A 22285-nucleotide genomic window follows, 5' to 3' on the forward strand; every position below is an offset into this window, starting at 1 on the left:
TTTCTAAGAAATATCATCACATTCAGTTCATGGCATACAATGCAAATTACAATTTAAAAACTAAAGGCACAGTGCAAATTACTCATGTATCAGTGTATTTTTAACTACTGCTGTTATAACATATTGGTACACATCTTTTATATTGTTGTAATTATATTATTAAGAGGTGTGATTTTAGCTGATATAGTAATACTTACGAATGCAACATAAGAGAATGAAATGTGCGGAGAGTTTGCATCTAGATTTGGCAAAGAGTTGTTCGGGGTTTTGGTTTCATTTGTTGTTTTTTTTTAAATGCTGATTCACTGAAAGTGAAATCTTTCAATAGAAAGGATTGGTATTGAAAAATCTTTGACTTTATATAAAGGGAAAAAGTTCTTAACACTGTTTATTTTTAACATGTTTACAAAACAGATGTTTTTTCCTTCAAATAATTGTGTATTTTCTAAAAAACTAAGTGTAACTTCTAAAAGTTTAAAATATTTCTAACTGACTCAATATAATTTTCTTTTTTGGATCAAAGTCTAATGAAATATTTAATACTGACTTTTCAGTGCTCATGTGAGATAAGAGTTTCATTTTCAAATCTTGAAAATTTTCACAGGAAGAGAAAATTACTTCCTGCCTAGCAAAGATTATTTTTCCTCTCTTGCAAAAGTCAAATAAATATTTCACACACATAAGAAAAAAAGAGTAAAAAAAATATAAAATCATGGCACAACTGTGCCAGGGTGGATGCACCACTTTATAATATAAATTAAATGGTAAAATATCTGCATACCAAAAAGATCTTTTACAGAGCGAAGAGAAGAAAACCTTTCTCGGTTTTGTTTGTCTGTTCCAGACACTCAGCAGGACTGTGCATATAGTGAGGGTCTCATCTTATAAACTGTCTCCCTGCCAGTGAAACTGCGTGTTAGTAAGGATCTGTGTGATGATTCCATGGAAGAAGCAACTTGTCAGGACTGGGAATTTTAAGGCAAGACTGGTCAGCTGAAGGCAGGGGCCCACCAGCTCTGCCTGTGCTTTGAGCTAATGGGAAGAAAACTGGTGGGGTCCCACCGCTGGAGCAGATGTGTTAACAAGAGGGCAGTGATACGGCTTCGGAGCTGCCAATTGCTGGGACAGCAGATAGATCCAGCATGCAGGAGTCATTCTGTGGCTGTTTAGATTTGCCTTCAATTAGGCAATTCTCCCCTTTTCTCTGGTTGTTCTCCAGAACAAGGGAACAAAAAAAACTTCTCAAGATAGAAAATGTGCTTGTAAAACCTGAAAGGCAGTTGATTCCACATCCAACGCCTGTGATTATTTTCAGCTTTCTTTTCTTACTTCCTTCCTTTTTACATAAAGGACCAAGCTGCTAATTAAACAGTGTCCCTTTAGGAAAACAGGTGGAGGGTTTATTTTTTTGGCTCCTGTCCTTTTGCCTCTCACTGGTTTTGTGGTCACTGTATCTATAGGCAAGCTCACCTTTCCGACAGAGTAGATCTGACGCTTCCAGTCCTCATGAGCAGGCTCTGAACCTCCTGAGTGCTTGTTGTCAGTCCAGAGAGAGAGCCATGATGGCTAAGAGGAAGGTCAATAGACTCGGAACTGGTGTGAAGGCTAGTCATGGACTGGTAACTTGGTGTGTCCTTACTGCCCGCTGAAGAGCTGCTCAGGTTTGCAGCCCACACAAGACCACCTGATGTGAAAGAGTGCACTGAGGCGGGACTGGAAGCCAAGGAGTGACTTAAGCTTACAACATCTGCATTTAAGTCCGAAGGTTTACTGAAGAGGGGGCTGCTGCTACCACTTTGCCCACCTGCACTGCCCATGCTGCCTGTGCCCGAGGATGGCGATTCCAGGCTGCCTTGCCGTGCCAATGTGGTACTAGGGCTGGGCATTGCCGATGTGGGTTTCACACCTTCAGTACTGGGTGCAGAGGCAGCTTTACCACTTGCCTTGGCACCAAACAACCTAAATATAAAACAAATAGCTTTAGAGAAACTGATAGCCGCATTAAACATTCATGGCGTAACATCCTAAGAGCCAAACTACACATTTTTAATTACTGCTACTAAAATCATGCCTACCTAGTTGATCAATCGCATCGCAAAATTAAATTCACTTAACCATATCACAATAATCAGGATCTGTTTCATTAGCAACAGCTCTCATTCACTCCTGTTCAGATGTGCTCTTTGCACACACAGACCCTCCCAGAGAGAGGTAAAATAAGCACATTTGTGTCTTATTAGTGCATAAACAGATTACACTTTCACCCAAATTCAGGAATTAAGCGTTCCCACGGCTAAGTCATTAGCTTTTAAACCCTTCACTTCTCAAATCAGCTAAAATGATTGCAACAAACACTTGCAAAATCCTTCATGGTTTAATAAACATCTAAGTATTTGCATGAAATTTCCCTCTCGTTGTTCTTTTGTGCAGATGGTCATCGGTCATGTAGTAACCATTCAGACAGAATAAACTGCACCGGAGCTAAATGGGCTCGGTTTGTCTCCAAGGGCAGTCATAATAGAGGTGTATTTCACATAATTGCCCCCAGCAATTCTATAGAAGAAAATTCTGCAGTGATGATGGAAAAAAACCCACCCCAAATGCTCTAAAACTGATGAAATTAAAAGTCATGTGATGTCTTAATGTCTTACTGGAAATACTTTAAGCTACAGTTAAGGTGAAGCTCATAAATTAATAAGAAATAAATGCAAAACTTGTCGTGATGTAAAGTAAGCATGGTTAATAACATAAGAATCCATTTTACATATTACCAAGCCCACAAAAATCAGCGGCAGCTCCCCAGCAACCTGGAGGTGCTGTTTTGGTAACTAGGCACAAGAGGGCACTATTGGCTTTTTCTCCAACAGTGCAAATGCTCCATCCCAATTTATACTTCGTCCAGATTTATACTTCCAGAAACTTTACAATAGAGCATTTCCAATCGAAATTTAGCTTTGCTAATGTTTGCGGTGAGCGATGTAACAAAGCTGCTAAGATAATGTATAATGCTTGTAGCTGGAGCTTCCAACAATGTGAAAGCAACCACTATCTATAGAGCTCTTCAGCTCTCCATTGGGCTACGCCATCGCCTGGGCCAGTAATAGAATTTGCCTGAATTAGGTGTTCTTCTTCTCTCTGGGTGTTTATCAGAGTATTGAGAGGGAACTCATGTGCCTGAGTAATCAATAAAAACTTAGACTCTCAGAGTATCTCGAGTTGCAAGGGACTCATTAGGATCATGGAGTCCAACTTATTCTAGCCTTCAAACTGTTGTTATGGGAACGTACCTACAATGCTCAAAGCTCAAGGAACAGTCATTTCAGGTCTGGGGAGGTCTTTAGGCCTTAGAGAAATAACTGTGTTGTATGAAAAAATATTACCCTTTAATTTTTTTTTAACTAGATTCTCTGTTTGTGACAAAATATGCCCTAAAAAGGCTTCTTGCCCAGTGCTTCAACACATTGTAAATCTCTGCCTTATATAGAAATATCAGAAATTCATAGAAAAGCACTAACCTTCTAAAGGTGGGTGAGGCAATATCTGGGTATTTTGATCCTGGTTGCCTAAGTCCTGGTGTGCCAGAGGCGCTTGCCGAAGTTGGGCTGGATTTGGGGGAACTGGACAGCGAGACACTCTCGGAATCGGACACGGCCACTTTCTCTTTTTCCTTGTCTGTCTGGTTGATGGTGACGGGGCTGGACCGCCCAGACCCAATCTTGCTTGGCTCTCGCAGTTTGGTGGCAGCAGCACCCGCAGACTTGCTGCTGACGTTGGAGTCGATGCTGCTGGTGCTGGAGCGGTGGCCGCCCCTGCCGGGGATCCCGCTGCCGCTGGATTTTGATGGGCGAGGCAGACTTCGATACTGCAGAGTCGTCTTTGAGTTCACATGCAGGACACCGTCATCCTGGTTCTGGGAACCATCTAAGCTCGTTTTCCGCCCTGCGTTGGACTTCCCGCCGATGGCTGAAGATTTTGGCATTTTTCCTAGAGTTGCCGACCCGCTTGTAATAGTCGCTCCACTTGTGGTGATTATGGTAGAAGATCCCATGCCGGACTTCTTGAATCCAAAGGACCCCGTAGCAGTTGATCTCCCAATGCCAGAGGGAGGCTTTTTTCCTTCATCGCCACTGCTTTTTCCTGCGTCCGATGGAGAGCGCTGAATGGAGGCTCCTTTCAGGGGAGTTTTCACTTTTTCTGAAGCTTTTGCATCATCTGTTTTTCCTAAATAAAAGTATATTTCAAAAGGTCACTAGTGTTTAAGCTGTAATGTCTCAATATCTAATTTTAATACTATATGGTAACAATTTCAAAATTAAAAAATACACAAATAGAAAAATTACCCTAAGAAAACAGACAAATTTGGTCTTTAGTCCCCCATCAGCAGTCAGTATACAAACATTAAGTAGTAAAAGCTTGAAATTCTTCTGAGAACTTCCAGTTTCATTTATAGCTGGAGAGCATAGATGTAGAAAATCATCCTGAAGGTACTATAAGGAATTTTATTTGGCTTTTTTTTTTTCTGTTAATAGTATTTATATGTAATAAATAATATTTGAAAATAAAACATGACATGCAATTAACATATCCAGAAGTATAACATTAATTATGCATGTAGAAATTAGTGGTACTCATTGAGTTCTTTGGTTTTCACTGATTACATTTTTTTAGCTTATAACTAAGCTTGTTCTGGTTTTAGTTACACAAATTTATCAGGGAGTGATTATGTTATCATGGCATGAATCTTCTTGATCTATAATGATATCAATTACGTGAGTTAATAGCCTTTGTCATATCCCTGATATTTTTTCAAGATTTCTGATTTTCTGAGAGGCTTTCTTCAGTACTGTACAGAGACATATCTATGTACCATATATTTCTACATAATGTTATTGTGATATTCAGAAAGGTTTAAACAAGATATTCTCTTCTATCTTAAAAGAAAATACCTTCCTGCTATTTTACAAACAGACAAAAAATGCTATTTCTCTTCTATTCTAATTTCTCTTTGAGCATCTATTGTATGCTCCTAATAAGGAACAGATAGATACTCAGCATAAAGAGTGTATTAAAAACTTTGTTAAGTGATTATGGAAGTTTTGCAGGTGGTGGCCTAATTTCTCTTAAGGAACTAAACTGTAATGAAGAGCAACACCTACAAGTGAGAACTAAATCTATTCATGTTTTTATCCAGTGCACATTTTATGCTACACAAACACATGCACACACAAAGATATGGATCAGACTCCTACATGTCAAACAGACAGACTATTAGTATATGCTTAAAAAAATAAGGCCTCAGTTCCGTGCTACACAGTGGCTGCCTGCTCATCTTCAGCAAAACAGAACTGGGAATCTTAGCTTTGCATGTCGTAAACCTTTTATTATCTCATTTTTAAATTACTATTACAGAGGTGTAATTTCTGCATCCATATCACCATTGACCGTGGATATGCTCCTCAGGGACCTTATAGACCAGGGGCTGACAAATGTTTAGCAGTTCCAAACTGCAAAGAAACAAAAGAGGCTTACAAAGGATTTGAATTTATGCTGAGGAGATCTTTGTTAGTTGTCTTTACAGCTGGAGGTTAAAGCATGCTCATGTTGCATTTTATCAGGACATAGCAAAGTTCTAGAAAATGTCCTACAATGAACTGATATTTCAGGGAATGGTAAGAAGTAAAATGACAGATTAGATGGTCTTAATAATGATGTCTTCCACCAATTTTGGATTCTTTCCTTCAAAACTAGATTGCAGAAGTGGTTACTACTTCCGTGAGGCCATTCAAAATTAGGTAAGGAGTCATCTAGCACTGAAGAAAGTGTGTAAAAAGATTTTTTTTTACAATTTTTATCTCTTAACAGTAGTCTATAGAATATCCACACTGTCTGGAATGTGACAATTCAGCTTTAGTTCAGAAACACTAAATTTTAGTCTTCTCACTCAAATGTTAAATCTTTTTATCTCAGCTTCTAATCTTTGGCCATTTCTATGCATATGTTTGATTATCAAAGGTACAGGTTCTCTAGAGAACAAAGATAATGCACAGATGAGTCAAAAAATACTTTTAAGAATTCCTTAATAGAAGTTGACATACCAAATGACAGTAAAACAAAATGCAATCACAGTTTTTGTTATGGATACATTCATGTGCAATTAATAAATTATTAGTATGCTGTGTAGCAAACTATCAGTTATAGAGATGAACAAGTTAGCATATTATTACAATCTTGGCTTGCAGTCATTTATGAGAAGAACTACCAATTTGCTCACAGTTCCTCATGTCTGTCACTCATTTATAATATCCATTAATTATTTTTAGCCCACTAAAGAGTCCTTTCTGCTTATAGATGAATTCTAAGTATAAAGCCTTAATTCTTAATGCTGTAGTCTGAACTACAGAAGTTTCCTACCCGGGGTCTTGAGCGCACTTGCTCCTGCTTTGTGTCTGGACTGAGTTGCTCCTACTTGCGCAGTCATGCCTCTTCTCCAGGATCCGGTCTGTGAAACAGAGAGAGATGCTTTCTGCCCCCCCTTCTCTGACTCTTCAGACAGCCCCGAGGGAAGGCCTTTCCACTTGCCACTGCTGTCTACGCTGCTGTCAAAGTCTTCCTCTGGTTTCTTCAGTTCTTCAGTGCTGCCCCAAGTTTCGCTGTCTGTAACAGAGCGCTTCTCTGAGTCCGTCTTCAGCTAGAACAGATTTGCATGAGAAACGGTCAGTCTCAGCACCTTCAGAATTTGCTGATTTCTAAAATCACAGGAGGGGAGGGGGATAACCACATTGATTTATTCGTAGCAAGGGCCATGGAAACTTCCCTTCCAAAACATTAATATCCTGATCCCAAAAGCTTAAAACATTCCCATTTTGGGAAGACATTTTTCTTTTTTCTTTTATTTTCAAAAGATTTCAACTCTTTCCTTCATAGATAAACCATAATGAAATGAAGCATAATTTACTCTAGTCATCAGTGGTGATACAATCACCACTTCTCAACTCTCTCTGAAATTCACTGAGCTGAGAGGTTTTACTAAAATCTTGAGTGAGGGGATTCCTAAATGTACTACTAAAATCACCTCAATCTGGTTTCTTGCTTTTCTCTACCCAAGCCTTCCACTGACCAAACTAGGAATATTGCTCCAGCAGCACTGAGTATGTTGTGCCACCAGTGGGAAAGGGTAACATCCTCAGCAAAATTGTCAGTGCTACAGCTGATGGCTTTTCTACTGGTTTGTCTCCACTGGAACAAATTGTTTCCGACACGAGACTCACTCTAGCTAGATCAGCTAGCAGAGCGGCTAGAAGAGAAACTTAGGCGAGCACTACCCACCAGCAGGGTGAAGGTAATCTGCTGGGGTCACACTTTCTCTGAAACTCAGACCTGCATGGAAGATGCCCCAGTGAGGACCTAACACCCCTGCGGCACCTGCTTTCCCTGAGGCGAGCTGATAAGGGTGTGCTGCAAGGAGCAGCACAAGAAGACAGACAACGGAGAAGCTGTGAAAGCGGCTTAAATAGAAACGTTGGAAACTGACCCTACCCTCTGTGTTTGACAAGACTCACATTCCTTGTGCTGACAGGCTGTTCGTTGTAACCCTTCCTCCAGAGTTTTCCTGCAGCCTCCTGACTTCAGCCTCAAGCCTTACTTGCACATCATCACCTCACCAGTCGTGCTTACCTCTCCCCCTCTTTAACAGCAAAAAAAAAAAGCGGTGCCGCTCTCAGGTATCGCTGCGCATTACTTTTGTCTGATGTAACCACAGCCCCATCCTCACAGAGCCAACCTAAGCAGAACTACAAACTCAATTGTGTTCAGGGAAAGGTTATTTGTTATTCTGTGTTTCCACAACTGCTTCTCCACAGAGACCCCTATGTGGCTGTTTCCTAGGCGCTGCTATCATAAGTAGGATTAATACTGATTAGATGACCGACAGAATAATCAGTTGCTGTTTACATATTTGTCAATTGATGCGTATAAAATGCGAAAGCTCTCTGCACTTCCATAATTTCATATGTGCTTTGGAGAGGCTAGCACTGATTTTGGGTAAGGATTCATGGGACAAGAGCCCAAGCAAACATCTACACAAATATTGCAGGGTCCTTCAAAAGAGAGTTTTCATTGGTGTTATGGTTACAACATGTGTAATATTCCCAGAACTTTTCTCATAATGAATGCTTATAAACACAGAGACATACATGTTAAAGCAATTTGCATCATTTCCAAGAAATGACAAGTACAATACTTTCTAAAAGCCCCTCTTCACCATTATGGGATCTGAAACACAAAGTTAATCCTCTTTTAATAAGATAACAACAACAAAATATGCAATTTCTGCTGCAGCTACCGCCAGCTTGCACTGCTCCAGTCATTTAAAAAGATTGCAAAAGGGGTCTTTGTGTTGCATGAGTATGCCCTACACCTGGAGAACAGCTGGCAAAATACTTAATATACTGTGCTCATCTCAGCTTCTAACTGAGATTGCAGGCTAGCATGGAGCACACTGCTTTCTGATTAGTCTGCCTGGTAAAGGCAGACCTGATAAAGGTCTGTTTCTAGCCTTCATAACACAAAGCAGCTCTGGCAGGAAAGCAACATTTGAACATGTGCTGCATATCTGTCTAGCACTGAACAAATTGGAAATAGTATCTGGATGAGTATCTAGAACATGAGATCACTCAAACGAAAAACCCACAAAGAGTTAAACAGGCAGCCTGAGATTTCCCAATCATGATGATGATGACGCAGTGGAACAAGTAAGCCAGGAGTATCTGGCCATCACTGTTGATGTGAAAGGGAAGAGGCTGATCTCCAGTTAGCAACCACAGGAGACCCTAGTGGGGTGGGAAAGGCAATGGTAAGGGCTGAAGAGTGCTGGCCTCTGTGCAAGTATTTTTGTATGAGTATGACATTGGTCTGAAATCTATCCTGCTGTAGACTAAAGTAATCTTCATTCCCAAAGTAACTTTATTTCCCTATTGTCTGGGGGAAATGACAAATATGTGTTTTTCTCCTGTTGACACAGTCTGCCACAATGTACGTCTACAAAACAGGTCTCTGAACTGCAGGCACTGCCCGCCTGTAGGAGTCCAAATAGAACTGGGGTGTCAGTCCTGTATCCTGAAGACTTGACAACAAATCACTGGAGGAAACAACTCTTCCACTATGCTGAGTGTTCAGTCTCGAAGTTCCCTACTTATAAACAGTACATAGCAGAATATACTTTTCTATTGGGACTAACTCTTCAGGGTTTTGGTTTTTTTTTTTTTTTTTTTGGTTTTTGTTTTGTTTTGTTTTGTTGTTGTTGGTTTTTTTTTGGTTTTTTTTGTTTTTTTTTTTAACTGAGTCCTGTAAGCATTCTGTATCATCTTTTTCATCGCTTGCACTTTAGAAGGGAGCTGGGAAAAAATACATATATTTATATGTATACATGTATATAAATATTTATATGTATATATATTACATATATAATTTGCGTCTGTACCCTGCTCAGAACTCTTTTGACACTGCGCATCGTCAGCTTGTGGGCCCATGGGACACTTTCATTCCTGGACCTAACCGGGGAGAAGAGAAGCTCTGCCACCTGTGGGATCCTCCTTCAGTCCCTTTTATTCCAGTGGAGAGAACAGGGAAAGGACAGCACAGCCTATGTATTTCTTCCCTGACATGTGTCAGCTCATGAAAGATGAAACGTATATTTTAAATTGTGCTATCTGTTCAAAGAGATACTCACTTCAAATGGGATGAACTGAGTAGAAATCCACCCACCACAGATCCAGTCATATTGTGGTTTTTGTGTTAGGGTGCAGCAGGGGCTGGGGGCTTCCTGGGGCTGGGACCAGTGGGGGCTTCCCCAGGGCAGGCAGAGCAGGGTCTCACCATCTGGCATCTTTGGCAGTGGGATGTTCCCTGGGAGCAGGGCATCTGAGGACTCAGCCCATGGGTCAGGGTTGGGCCCTGTTCAGTGGGGTCCATGGGCTTCTTGCACACAAATGTGATAAAAGAGCTTGTAAAATACAAATATTTCATTTGTTTCAGAGACATGATTACTAAACTTTTTTTTTTTTTTCCCCTGTTATCCCATGTGCTTCCGGGGCGTTGCAAGAAATGGTAAGGAAAAGCTACTCACCTGGGCATGAGTGTTCTTCCTTGAAGAGGCAGTTATATTGGAATAAGAGCTGACAGATGAGGTGGTGTTCAAATCATCTGTGCTGAGGTTGTCAAGAGTGTCACTGAGGCCACTACTAACTGAGCTGCTGTCATCCCAGCTGCAGAGAAAGGAACACATCTACTTTACGTACCGCATGTCAATAGGCTGAAAGCATCTCAAAATCAATAGATGCGATTACTTATTCTTCAAGAGGTTTACCAGAAAATTGCCAGTAATATTTCCTAATGGACAATGGATATTAGTTTTCAGACTTTTTTATTAATTATTCACTTGCTGCCAAGTGGTTGCTTGTTCAATTAATAAAAGATCCAGGTGTCTTCTGAAAAATTAACATCAGGTCTAAGCAAGCACTAGCGCAAGTCATTAAAACAGGTTGTTTCACGCTCCATTGCAATCACATTCAGTACACTGGCAGGGAAATCCATTAAACCTATCTTTCCTAGCCAAAGCATTATTAATAGCTTGGAGAACACCTGATGAATTTCCAGGCTACAGAAAAATAAAAGGAGTATCTCTTCTGTAGGCTAATCAACTGCCAGTGGGAAGCCGGTATTTTCAGAAGTTTTATTTTCTTGTCTTCACCCTTTGTCTAGTGGGTGCAGTGTCATCAAAATAGGATTCCCTGACAGTACAGTCACCAGAGTTGACAGAGAACATGTTATACGTCTCTCAAGAAACACAGGCTGTCAACTCTTCTGCTTTGGGAGATTGAGGCAGAGGATGCAAATGAGAGACAGGCTGCTCTCATAGAAATGTCATTTACCTATTCTCACAAAAGCCTTGCTTTTGCATGGAAGGGAAGTTGATCAGTGTTTCTCAGACCTTCCTCTACACAATTGCTTCTCCATAGTGTTACATTATGACCAGCTTATTGCCATATACAGACATATACTCCCAGGTTTGCTGCATCTCTACCTGATAATCTTGTTTTGGATTACTCCCAGGCCCCAGAGTCTGAAAAATATTCAATTTATCACTTGCAGTGGGATTCACCTCCTATAGTTTTAGCTATTTGAAGTTAGATATCTCATTTAAGCTACCTATCCTCATTTAAGCTATCTAACCAGTACAAAGAAGCAGGCTCCTCTAAGAGGCAACTCATCCCGTCTTAAAATATCTCAGGTTTGTGGGATGAACTGCACGCTGAAGGTGCCTCTTTTGTGTCTTTCCCTCTCCTAGAGAGGAGAGGGCTGATAAAGCCCATTCTAGACACACAACTTGGAGAGACAAAGCTGGTGACATGTTTATGCATGCTGGTAAAGTTCAAAACATGGGAGTACATAATATCCTTGTTTTGCTGTAGCCTCCATCATGAGCTGCCTTTTAGGTCAGATTCCACAAAAACTCTAAAATTCAACCCATAGTCGAGTTAAAGCTCAGTACTATTGCTACTAGTCATTCACAGCAAACAAGCGAAACATCTGTGAATCCTTATTTTACACCTGGTGTTTTGGGAGATTAAATTTACTTGTCCACTTGTTCAGGGAAGGCTTTAGAAAGTCATAACAGCAGTGACAGTAAACTGCATGGTACGAAATGTGTGCTGATGCACTAGAAAGTTCAGTGCACTAGTCTTGTATCATAGCAACTGCAGCAGGCATTACCTTTGTCTCACAAAAGGTAGGAAATCACATTAGTAAGCCAGCTCAGTGACAAGATAAACATAGTTCAGAGGGCAAGAGTTTATTACAGTGCTGCACTTTCCACTGCTGAGTACAATGACGACAAATAAATATGTCTTCTGCAACATTTCCAGGTAATACACGCAAGTGATTTAATAATGCAATTTAATATCTAAACAATTATAATATCATACCTTATATGCTGCCCATATTCATCTAAGAACCACCTCTGAAGCATTAGTCATTTATATTTTCTGCATTTTTTACTATTTAATGTGATACAGAATTTTACTGATGCTAAAAGCCACTATTCAAATGTTTATGTACCACATGGGAATATACCTTGTGTAACAGTGTTAAGACTGATAACCTTAAAGACAGGTAAAAACATAAATAATATTAAATGTGGTTAGGTTTTAGAAAAGATAATATGTACTCATTAAAAGATACTTTAAAAAAGGAAAAATAAAATCAAAAGCCAGATCCAAAATGAGATATATTGGGTACTTTCACAAGCAACATGAACTTTTAATGTATGACATTCATGTCAGTTAATACTTGACCATCAGTTTCCTGAGTCTTCCCTAAGACCCTGGGGACTAAGATCAAGCTTTAATTCTGTTTCTCCATGTTTATTTGTTGTTTTATTCTATTTTAATTTTTGGTACTTCATTTCATGCTCATTTTTCTCTGTAAGAAGATTCACATTTTCTAAATTTTGAAATAGTTCAGCTGATTCACAAAAGGTAAACACGTTCTCTACAGCTGAAGTTTTTGGGCAAAAATGACTATTATGATGTTTTCTTTCTATTATGGCTTCTCTGTGGTGTTTCACACTTGTCACACCCCACTCACCAATGGCTTATTAGTAGGTTCTGGGAACACTCATGGCCACCTTGTAAGATATATAGAAGATTATTTTGACACCTCCACTACTGACCTTTCAGAGTTATCGCTATATTTGTCTGGATTTTTTTTTCCTCTTATGATAGGTGTTTTCTAAATTTGGGGGCTTTCATACCCCAAAAGTTCTGCTAATATTCACTATGCCTGTAAAAAAAAGTAATATTAAAACCATCTTTCTTTTCTGTATGGCATTTCTCTAAGGACTGTTACGGAAACTGATTCGTACTTGACACAAAGTCTAGTACCAACCTTTTGAAAAGATAGAAAAATGGAAAACTCCAACAAAACAGACCGTATCAGCCATCCCTTTGGCAATGAAGATGGTTTTCCTGTGCTTATTTTAGTGCATTGTCCGGAGTTCATGCAGCTAAATCTTTTACCTTTCAGCACTTACTGTTTCCACCTTTTCAGCCCTCTTCCCCCATGTCTAGATAGTATAGTTGCTATCAGATGAGTTAATATAATTTTTGGATAACAAAGATGCCTCATTTATAATTTGGAAAAAAAACGTTGATGAGTCATATTCATTTCTCCTTTAAAGTCGCAAATGCATGACAAACAAATTGGGTAAAATTAGATGTGCATCACCTTGAGATTGAAAACTCATTCTTGGGAGCATGCAGCAAATTCTCATTGTAATTTTTGTTCTTCTTCCTCCTACCCCTCATCAAACTGTACTAGGGGACTCAATATAGGCTTTTAATATACTGGTTAAGATTCATATTTAATTTTCATTTTATCTTTCATTTACTTTTCTCTTTTTCATGCATCCTACAGAGTTTATGACAGGTCAGGTTAGTACCACTGCTTGTTAATGCCTGACACCAGTCCCCTTTTTAAAAGCGCATTTTAGCTAATTACAACTTTGGCAAAACTTGGTGGGGTTTTTGGGGTTTTTTGGGGGTTGGTTTTTTTTTGTTGTTGTTGTTTTTTTTTTAGAGTATCAGCTTCGGGTCAATTTCTTTAAAAGAAAATGTCATCAAATGCTGTTCAGCTCTCTGGGAGACTGGGGCTAAGAGAAAAACTCCTTGTTTTGGCAAATTCTGGCAACCTTTTCTCTGAGAAACCGCTGGATCCCAAGAGGAACTAGAGAAGGTCCTTGAAATTTAGCAAGCCATAATCTTCACATTAAGGATGTCCATTTTGTCATTTATAAGAGAAATCTTCTCAGATCTGTATAATTTATAAATCTCTTCAAAAACACTGTTTCACATGCCTGGCAGAGCCGTCTTAGTTTTTTTCCCAGCTAACTAGCCAAAGGTTCCTCCCCACCAAGCAGCTCAGCTCATCTGTCTGGGTGCTGCCTAGTTCTGGGTTCAAATCAGCAAATGGAGAGGAACAAAAGGCCCAGCAGTCACCTCTCTGATTCTGAATGTATATAACAACACAATTTTTGATAACACAACCACATACTGCTTTTTTCCTCTAGAAACGCTTCATTAATTTACAGCTTATAGGAGGTCCGCTCTAGGGATGAATCTGAATTTTGCATTAAAGAAAGCTGCCTTCTGTCATTTTTCAAAGAAGCTGAAAGGCTTCTGTAACAAAAGGGACTATAGAAAGCATGATTGAAGCCCCTGGTGTACCAGACTCCCTGCAACCTGCGAGATATTAGGTGACTGCTTTAACCAACATTTTTAATAAGCTGGACACCAATAAAGAGCTTCTAATATTCTTTAGAGCTTAGCACCTGACTTGCAAAGTTGTAATGCATGCAGATATGTGCTTTGAACCTATAGTTTGCTGCAGGGGTATCTTAAAATTTAGGTTACCAGCAACTCAAACTGCATGTTAAAAACCAGCAGCTATTTTTGGCCTTACTACTGCTTTACTTCAGGTGTCCATCTGTAAAATGGACACAATACACAGAAAAATGAGTTTGAAAACACAAACTCTGATAACTGTGGATACTCAGACACTACACTAAAAAGCACCTCAAAAGAGCCCCTTTCTCTTTAGAAAAATGTTCAAATGTCATATGATAAATAACAAGGAATACACAAAATTCTGAATAACTGCTTTAAAACTGAACATCCTGAACCTACACATTATATAAAATAAGTAGTCCAGAGATTTGGGGATGCTGTTGACTGAACCATGATTGCCTGAAAACATATATGCACAAGAAATCTGAGTTAAAGCTACACAGGTAACCCTTTTTCTTACTTCTGAGTGTTTTCACAACCTCATTAAGTTATTTTGACACAGCACAAGTAACATTCAGCTTTATCAACTTTATAATTATGATAATTATTCCATCATTTCAGTCACACACAGGGCTGAATCTAAGCAGGGAAGCTGTACTGCAGTAAGAATGCCTCTTCACCTTGGCAGCTATAAAAAGTGTGCCCAACCACGTGATAGGCACCAAGTGGTGGCCTCCTTCCCATCCTCTGGTTAGATTTACAGCTACTGTGTTACAACCTTCATACAGAAACATACCTCATGCTCTTTGAGTTTGCCCAGGGTCTTTGGAGTAACATTGCCAATACTCTTTCAGTTTAGATCATCTTTTATGCAATAGGTGTGCTTATGAGATTATTTGCTAGAACTAATCCTCTAATGCTAGCCTGGATCTTTCAAATCTGAACAGTTCTGAAGCAAGAAATAACACTTCTGCTGGAGAAGACTTCCTCATTGTCTAATTGCCAAAGGTGGCTATGAATATTGTACACATCCCAGTGCTCCACATGCTTCAAGCAAAGTTCCAACTCCTCGATCATATCAAATACTCCATGAAGTTGAGGAATACACAACTTGCTATTGGTAAGTCTCCATTATCACTCTTTGTCTTTCTTCCATTAATGTGTGTTAGTGCTGAAAAGATCTCTCCCAAATAATCCTCTCATTGACCTTTCTACCACATAGTTGTTCTAGAAATAGCAAGGTGTCTGAAGTCAAAATACCCGGTGCTTAACATCAGCATGTAGAGCTGAACAAAGATTATAAATGTATTCCCACAAGTATTCCCTCAAATGGAAAGATAAATTGCACGCAGCTGTGCTCATGACACTTCGTGTTTGCTTTCCACAAGTATTTGGTTTTCTTTGCTTGAAAATAATCCAATCCCGAGTTCACATGCTGAAGCATATGAACCAAATGAGGAATATTTTATATGGGATAAGACATTATTTCACGCAGCAGGCAGGCAAGCACCAGAGCTCTAGGGCAAAGATGCAATGAAACAAGCCAGATAATACTACCTAATCAAGACCTGCAGAAATATGCAATAAATTTTTCTAGATGTTTTGCATGATGGCTGAAAATACAAAATGCACTGCATTGGGAGGGCAAGGAATCCTGAAGGTAAATGACAAGAAGAAGTGGTACTAAGAATCTGTGCTAGCTCCACAGATACCTAAAGTATTCTCCTTTCACAGTACTTGTTTCAGAAAATCAAAATATCTCTAAATGCAGATGAGACACATCAGAGTGCCAACCACAATGATTGTTCCTTCCACCCTTCCTGTTTCTATTTTCAGCATTTTCCTACAAGCTCTTAAACTTGCCAGCTCAGTGAACACCACCATACTGATAAGCTGGGTCAATGCCTGGGATTTGTTTTAACGTTGGCATACTTCATTAATTTTTGAGAGCACCTCCAGCCAAAGTGGCCTAAGTATGCAAATGAAAAAGCTTTTCACAAGCAGATCACCAGACATATGAAGGCAGCAAAAGTCCAATCAATGTGCTATCAAGTCTGCTGGAAAAGTATGGTTTCTTCAATGCCTCCAGCCCTTGGCAGAGTTTGACAAGTTGCTGGCATTTTTTTCTTTGCTTTATTACCCATTTTTACAAGCAGAAGCAGGAACTACAGCTTGCAGAATAGAGCTCTAGAAAACAAAACCAAAACTTTTCCTCTTAAAGTATTCATTTAATCAGAATAACTGTTCTGTCTAGGGAGGTTTGTAATTCTGAATGAAAACCCATACTTTATTTGTCATAATCTTTGTACTGCACATGAAGGGCTTTAGACCACAGTAGCAGACCTACAATCCTGGCGTGCCTTGATTAGGAATGAGAAATCCTTAGTGACATTCTTGCTAATGCCAGTGGAACTTGCATATCCCCAGGGACTTGTGTAGGGATTTGGGGAATCTGAACAAACACTTTTAGCAAAACAACCTTTTTATAGCAACTCTGCGCTTTCAAAACGTGAAAACACTTTTAAACACTTCTAAATCATTCATTACGATAGCGGGTACATACAGGGTGGTGCCCACAAGTATTTCTGCTGCTAGGGAGATTGATCTTTAAGGACAAGTAGGATAACTGAGATCATGACAAAAGAGTGACATTCGGGGCTAAACAGAAACTTAACTCCTGACTGTATGTTTGAGCAGCTACAAATCCATACTTAGAGCAAATCAAAGATGAGCTGCCCTTTCACGTGGCTGCACACAGCTGGCTGTTTTATGTTAATCCCCAGATGATGCAGGTCTCCATGTCCCTCTCTTAGAGCTCCTAGATGTCTCTATACAATTGTTTACAGAAACATTAGAGGTATGAGAAAAACAAGGAATCACTTTGATTAGTATAACCTACTTCCACGTTTGCCAAATAAGATGCTAATACACTAGTCTACTACAGTGGCTAGGACTGGACACCCTCAGTTATACCGGATAGTTGTTTAGATTAGGCAATAGTGCCCTAGAAAAGAGAAATCCCCAAATTTAGCCACCTGTGAAGTGAGCGGCTACCTGGATTGTTAGACAATTCATGTCAGTGAGGCACAAGACATTACATTAAACGTGAGTTAGGAAATCAAAGGTTTTCTTTGAGTCCCCTATGTAGTCAACAGACAAAGGCAGGTACATCCAAAGGGTAAGCAGGAAAGAGTGGAGAGGTATGAGCGAGGTAGAGGACTTAAACTAGATGCCCACAGTAGAAAGCTTGAAATTGGTCCACCTTTCCTTACTCCACTCATACAAGTTAAGCCCTGCAAGAGGGAGACAGAACTCCTTGACCATCAGTCTGTGCTTAAGCTAGTCCTACACTCATAGAATCCATAAAACAGAGAATGCAATGCATAGATCAGCCTTCACAACACACCCCATGGAGGTGGATGTTGCTTCTCCACAGAAGTAAAGTGAGTATTAACATGCAGTCCAGGCTGCTGCCATGATCCATCCCCTCTGACACGCGTATTTCAGGACACATTTCAGGAGAGTAAGGCAGGATTCAGCCTAAATAAAGACTTTATAGCTACTCCCCTAATTGACTTTTGAGAACAGAAATGATCTCTTAGCTCATTAAGAAGAAAAGATAAGAAAATAATTGGACTGTTTTACTCAAAGCAACTCCTCACCAGCGTGCCAGTATATCAGCTGGCAAACTTTCTCCTTCAAAGTTCAGTTCATCATGAATTAATCCGTTTTAAATCTTTTACTGTGAGCTCAGCTGTTCATTATTCATAAAACAGCCACACTGACCCTTCACAGACAGATTCAAGATGGTACAGAGTTCATAAAATCAATACTTTGTTTCAATCCACAGACTCGGAGAGCCAAAGACGGGGCCCTGAATCAAACCAGAAACTTGCAGGGGCTATAAATTTCATTATAGCTATTCTATCCTCACAGCTAAATGAAAACATAGCCAGTTGGACTCCTACTTCACCACCTTTTCCTCAGCAAGTGTAATGCATTACCTGTCACACCCAAACAAGGCAATCACTGAAGCGTTAATCCTGAATTACTTTGAGGTCATGGGTAGAAAATCATGCCGTGCACCTTTCAAAATGGATGCATTCAGCATATTCTAAGGAAAATTGTTTACAATTAAAAAGAATAGCAATGCACTTAGGCATCTGCTTTCATGCAGTATCACTTAGGGAGTTTTTTTTATTTCACGTTTCAAAATTTTTTATAAGGCGATCCAATTAGAAAATTATATCCTACTACAGAAATTACTTTTAGCCCAAGAGCACAATTAGAGCAAAATGCATTTTTGCAAGGTCAATGTATTTCCATATTTCTTCTTCCAAGCATTTAATAAGTGCTTTAAGAAATAATTTGGGTTTAGAGCCTGCAGGAAACAAAAATGAATTGATGGAAGATTTACATTTCTTGTGATAATTATACACACCTTGCAAAACCTGCATACCCACACCTCACGATCTGAACAAGTCTTTGACAGAACCCCTTCTGGTTTCCACTTATTTCTGAATACAACGCTTAATATGACATGATAGGGACAGCAGAAAGTCATTAACTAGCTCTAAATTCATAACAGAATGTATCAACAATCAGAAAAGGGAACTTTGAAAAATGGAATTTAGGCAAGTGTTACTTGAATAAAATAATAAATATCCAACTATAAAAGATATTTTGTTCCTGGAATGCACAGGTTTTTTGTTTTGTTTTGTTTTTTTCCCATGAGGCAGATAAACAGCATTCATTTTTAATTACATTTCAAACAGTCTATGGAAAATAGTAATATAAGGGGTGAAGCAAGATGCAAGGAAGTAATTCCATGAAGAGCTGTTGACAATATCATAACAAACCATGGGAGAAGCGCTTTTGATGGAATTATCTTCCTGCTGCTGTTTTGTTATGTTTTTAATATACTGTTTGGATCCAAGAGATGTTTAAATTTTTCAAATGCAGATTCAGACGAGTTAATTAACACCAGTTGAATGGACATAAATAAACAAAGTGCCTACACAGCTCTTAGGAAGATACAAAAGCAATATAAAACTCTATTCCTTGTTACCTCATCCCTTTAAGAAGTAAAAATGTCATTCTTCACTTTGCATATGATCAATTTGCATCCCCAAAAGCAAAGACAGAAATGAGATCCCACAAGCAGAGAGGAACATCTCATGGAATCCACACTTGTATTTGAAGGAAAATCATGTTGAAACCAGAACCTTAAACACCTGGAGATAAGCAGCATTTGCCCTTGATATTTGCAAACCGCCAGTCACAGCTTCAGCTGGGAAGGAGGTACTGAAAAACCAAAGCTCTTCACTCAACCTTGTCTTTACAGCATATGAAGAAACCAAACAGATGCTCCTGATAATTGTTCAGAGGAGAACTCTTCCCAGTAGTTATTTGCCTGATGTCAAAGTCTGATTTACTGGTAACCTTCTCTGCTGTGTGTAGTCTCTCAAGAATATTTGTTGCTAGAACTAGCTATCCTATTTTTGCTTACGTGCAGAAGCAGGGATTTATTTTTCCTGCTTGCAACTGATTAAACACAATCTGAAGAAAACCCCACACATATCTATTTTAGAGAATGATGAGAAAAAATCTCTGTTCATTCTGGCCATGATACTCATCCTATAACTCTCCATGAAATAGCAACACTTAAACCCAGCAGGTTTATGCAGCTTTGCTGTTGGGGTAAAGCAAATTTTGGAGTTGGTTTTAGCTCATAAGAGACATTTGTTACCCCACATTGTCCTTTGCTGTTGATGAAAAGATGTGGCAGGCAGAGGCTAAACCAAAATTGTTTTATCTCATTTGTAATTTCACGGGGTTTTTTTTCTGTTGTTGTTTTGTTGGTGTTTTTTTTTTTCTTAATCATCCTTTACAACTGTAAGCTGAAAGTAATAACTTACTGTGGGGCACCTCCAATCCTTGTCACCTCATTGCAGCACTCCCTGATAACCTTCTTACCAGTTGGCATAATGTGGTCCCAGACCTCACGGCCCTGCGCTGCCATCCAAGGAGCGGGGAGAACACACCGTGAGGGGGATGCCTCCCACCATTCGTGAGCACAGTCAGAAATGCATCCCTTCTGAAAGTGTGGGATGAATTTTATCTGGGAAGTAACTGCAAGCAATAGGTTTCCTTCTGCACACTCTCGTTCAATGTAGTTTTTCCCTGCAGGTCTCAAGACAAGGTGCTGGTTTGTTGAGTTTAGCAACAAGTTGCAACTGTGGGAAAAAGCTGCTAGTTCGATGCCTAAAGGGCTTCTTAATAAAAATCTTCACCCTTGAAACTCTTTGAGAGCTTGATCCACACAAATATTTTCAGATAACAGGGTAAGCCTATTATCTGAAGCCTAATAGGCTTACTTGCTTGCAGTCAGCATCACAACAACAACCTGCCTGACAAAGGACAAGTTAAGCAGAACACAAAGCTGTTTCTTCTCCTGGTTTTGTTTGCCAGGACTGCTACTCAAACTTATTGTTCATTTCCCAGATTTTTGCTGACTAAAGACCCAGATTACTGCTTTAGCAGAAAGTAGAAAGGGACTTTCTCCTGCTTCTGCATGACCTGATTTTTAGCATAATTTAGTAAGGAATGAAGGCTTCAATGTTCATGCTCTCTGTGCATCTGCCCTTAAGGCCCTTACTCATCACTACAGCCCAGGCAAAAGAGCTGGCTGATTTTAATAAAAATTTAAAGAAAACATAAAGGCCCCAAAACATTATGATTTGTAAGTCTCATGAAAATAGAGAGCCATGTGAAGACAGAGGCAAAGCAGAAGTCTCTCTGAGAGAAAACGTGCAACATGAATTAAAGGGATGAGACATGCATGATTCTGTACACAAAGCCAGACTGTGTAAAAAAAAAAAAAAAAAAAAAGGCTCACCCAGTATAGCCATATCTTTATTCTCTTTTTAACAAATAGTTTCATGGAGGATTTTCATTCAGTTTTGAGATTAGAAGTTTTTTTCCCCTGATTTTTAACTCCTAGCCTTTTATCCCATGAAGGTCAGGCTACTGAGTTTGGAAAACATGGATTTCAGAACCAACCTTATTTGCAGAGGTTTGGTCATCCTAGCATTTATTTGATATTTTTTCAATTCCCCAAATGTTTCAGATTTCCTCATTCTGCATTTAAGAACTATTCGACCATTTAGATTATTGACAGTGGTACGTTTTAGACAAATTTTGTTGGAGAGTTTAATGTTATCTTTAATCCTGACTTGTGCCAGGCTTTTGCAGCAATTCTAACTGCTGTTCAGTTGCACCTTATGTTACAATGCCAGTTTTCACATGGTCATTAACAGCAATCATTGATGCACAGTATTTTGATTGTGCTCAGAGATCACAATTGGGATTGATTCATTTCCAGACATACATATTTGTTATTCCATATGCCAGTGGTACCCAATCTTTGTTGGTCCCATCATCTCTTGAAGAGTCCCTCTGCCACGTGTTTATCATCTTGCCAATGAGGGTAGGAGCTCATTTATGGAACTATTACTTCGGGTTTTAACTTAATCCTTATCCAATTTTTAGGAGTCTGGAGAAGAGAGGGCTGTAGAAAGTAAGCTGCAGGCTAGACAAATTGCTCAAGTTTCTGGACTGTGACAGGGCAAAATATCATTGAGCTATGTGGATATAAAGCTAGCTAGAAATTTTCAGTCAAAACATATTTGACAATATACTGATTATTTTTTTTAATAGAAATTGAAACACCTCACAATATAAAAAAAAAAAAATCATGATTCATTGAAAAAATGGAACAACTTAAGAATTAATTTTTAAATTTCAGTCAATCGATACTGCCATTACCATATTAAAAACAGAAATAATTCTTGCAATGAGAAAACAGGTCTAACAGAACAGTGCAAATATTCATTTCCTATCTTAGTTTTCAGATGTCTCAATTTATTTCATTTAATATTTCAAAT

The 22285-nt window shown here is 39.2% G+C and overlaps 1 protein-coding gene across 3 annotated transcripts in view; it reads right to left on the reverse strand.

The window, feature by feature from the left end:
* Positions 1–22285, reverse strand: part of NAV3 (neuron navigator 3) — a 270214-nt gene that overhangs the window by 57176 nt on the left and 190753 nt on the right. For all 3 annotated transcript variants that reach the window (XM_074168208.1, XM_074168207.1, XM_074168209.1), the window contains 4 exons: positions 10130–10262; positions 6412–6688; positions 3516–4221; positions 1471–1959 (listed from right to left, as the gene is read on the reverse strand). In XM_074168208.1, the coding sequence (XP_074024309.1) occupies positions 1471–1959; positions 3516–4221; positions 6412–6688; positions 10130–10262 (1605 nt within the window). The remainder of the gene's footprint in view (positions 1–1470; positions 1960–3515; positions 4222–6411; positions 6689–10129; positions 10263–22285) is intronic.

This window comes from Numenius arquata, chromosome 2 (genome assembly GCF_964106895.1).
Source record: "Numenius arquata chromosome 2, bNumArq3.hap1.1, whole genome shotgun sequence".
In the NCBI taxonomy this organism is placed as follows: domain Eukaryota; kingdom Metazoa; phylum Chordata; class Aves; order Charadriiformes; family Scolopacidae; genus Numenius; species Numenius arquata.